The sequence below is a fragment of the Solanum tuberosum genome, unplaced genomic scaffold, assembly GCF_000226075.1.
Source record: "Solanum tuberosum cultivar DM 1-3 516 R44 unplaced genomic scaffold, SolTub_3.0 scf00119, whole genome shotgun sequence".
Taxonomy (NCBI): domain Eukaryota; kingdom Viridiplantae; phylum Streptophyta; class Magnoliopsida; order Solanales; family Solanaceae; genus Solanum; species Solanum tuberosum.
The window spans coordinates 1,189,837-1,191,126 of NW_006239045.1; the positions used below are offsets into that span (position 1 = coordinate 1,189,837).

A 1,290-nucleotide genomic window follows, 5' to 3' on the forward strand; every position below is an offset into this window, starting at 1 on the left:
TACTATATAACTATGGCAAAACAAATTATTTGGTTCAGTTGTTACTTGTTATTGTTTGAGAGCAAATATAAATCACTTTGCTCATTCAAGTCAGGTAGCTTTTTTTTCTTTTTTGTTTCACGTTTCAGATTTTATAGTTTTATGTTGTTCCATGATCTGATTATTTATACACCAAAAAGTGCCTGTTTTTGATAGTTTTTCTTTGATTTAAATAACTATGTGTATGTGCATTTTCTTGAACTGCAGACAAAATGGGAAGATCAAAAATCAAAATTGAACTTATTAAAGATCACAAGAAGAGGAAGTCTACTTTGGTAAATCGGAAAGCTGGCTTAGTGAAGAAAATCTCGGAACTCTCAATTCTTTGTGACGTCAAAGCATGCATGATCATATATGAAGGAAATTATAATCATCAAATTTGGCCAAATGATTCAAATGATGTTCGCGAGCTCATAAATCTCTACAAAAATCAGTCACTCTATGGCCGACCTAAGAGGGGTAAGACCTTGTCCAACTTCTTCGAAAATGATGAAAAGAAAAAGGCTGAGATCAAAGTAGAAAAGTATCCGACTTGGAATTCAAGATTTGACTATTTATCTCAAAAAGAATTACAAAATCTTGCTGGTGTTGTTGAGAAAAGGATTGAGAAGGCAAAAGGAAAAATCGAATTGTTGAAGAGCATGAATGATCAAGATCCAAATATTGGAAGTTCCTCACTTTCTCATCAACAAATATGGAACAACAACTTGATGAACCAAACTACTCAATGGCCTATTTCTTATGTGAATCCTTTTACCAATTACAACAACTTCTTTCAAGCAAATATTCCAATTAGTGATGTAAATTCAATGGGCGCGGGAATGGATAATGGACTTCTTACTATCGATGATTATCAATTTAACAACGTAGATCATTTTATGATGATTGAGACAGGAAATTGGTTGGCAAATAATGGAATTGGTTCAAGTTCAACTATGCAACCTATGATGAATAATGGAACTGATTCAAGTTCAACAATGGAGTACCCTTTCATATACAATGGCTATACTCATATGCCTTGTGGATTTCAGTAGATCAAAATACATTTTGCGTGTAATTAATTAGTATATTATGCAGTTTCTCTTTTGTTTATTTTGTTGAAGACAAATTAGGAACTGTTTGTTTTGTAAGAGTAATATTAACTTTGGTGCTTCTAGTTGCATTCTCTTTTGTGCACGTACTAATTACCCTTTTGCCAATATCTGCTTCTTCAAGTCGATGTGCCACTTAAAATTGTCTCTATATTAAGAT

The 1,290-nt window shown here is 32.6% G+C and overlaps 1 protein-coding gene across 1 annotated transcript; it reads left to right on the forward strand.

Annotated features, from left to right (window-relative positions):
• Positions 1–251: 251 nt before the first annotated feature.
• On the forward strand, positions 252–1,073 carry LOC107061159 (floral homeotic protein PISTILLATA-like). The gene has a single exon (XM_015309995.1). The coding sequence runs from the start codon at positions 252–254 to the stop codon at positions 1,071–1,073; it is 822 nt and encodes a 273-aa protein (XP_015165481.1).
• Positions 1,074–1,290: the final 217 nt, after the last annotated feature.

What these genes read in the sequence shown, in the direction of transcription:
- LOC107061159 (XM_015309995.1), top strand. Translation starts at nt 252, where the DNA reads ATGGGAAGATCAAAAATCAAAATTGAACTTATTAAAGATCACAAGAAG.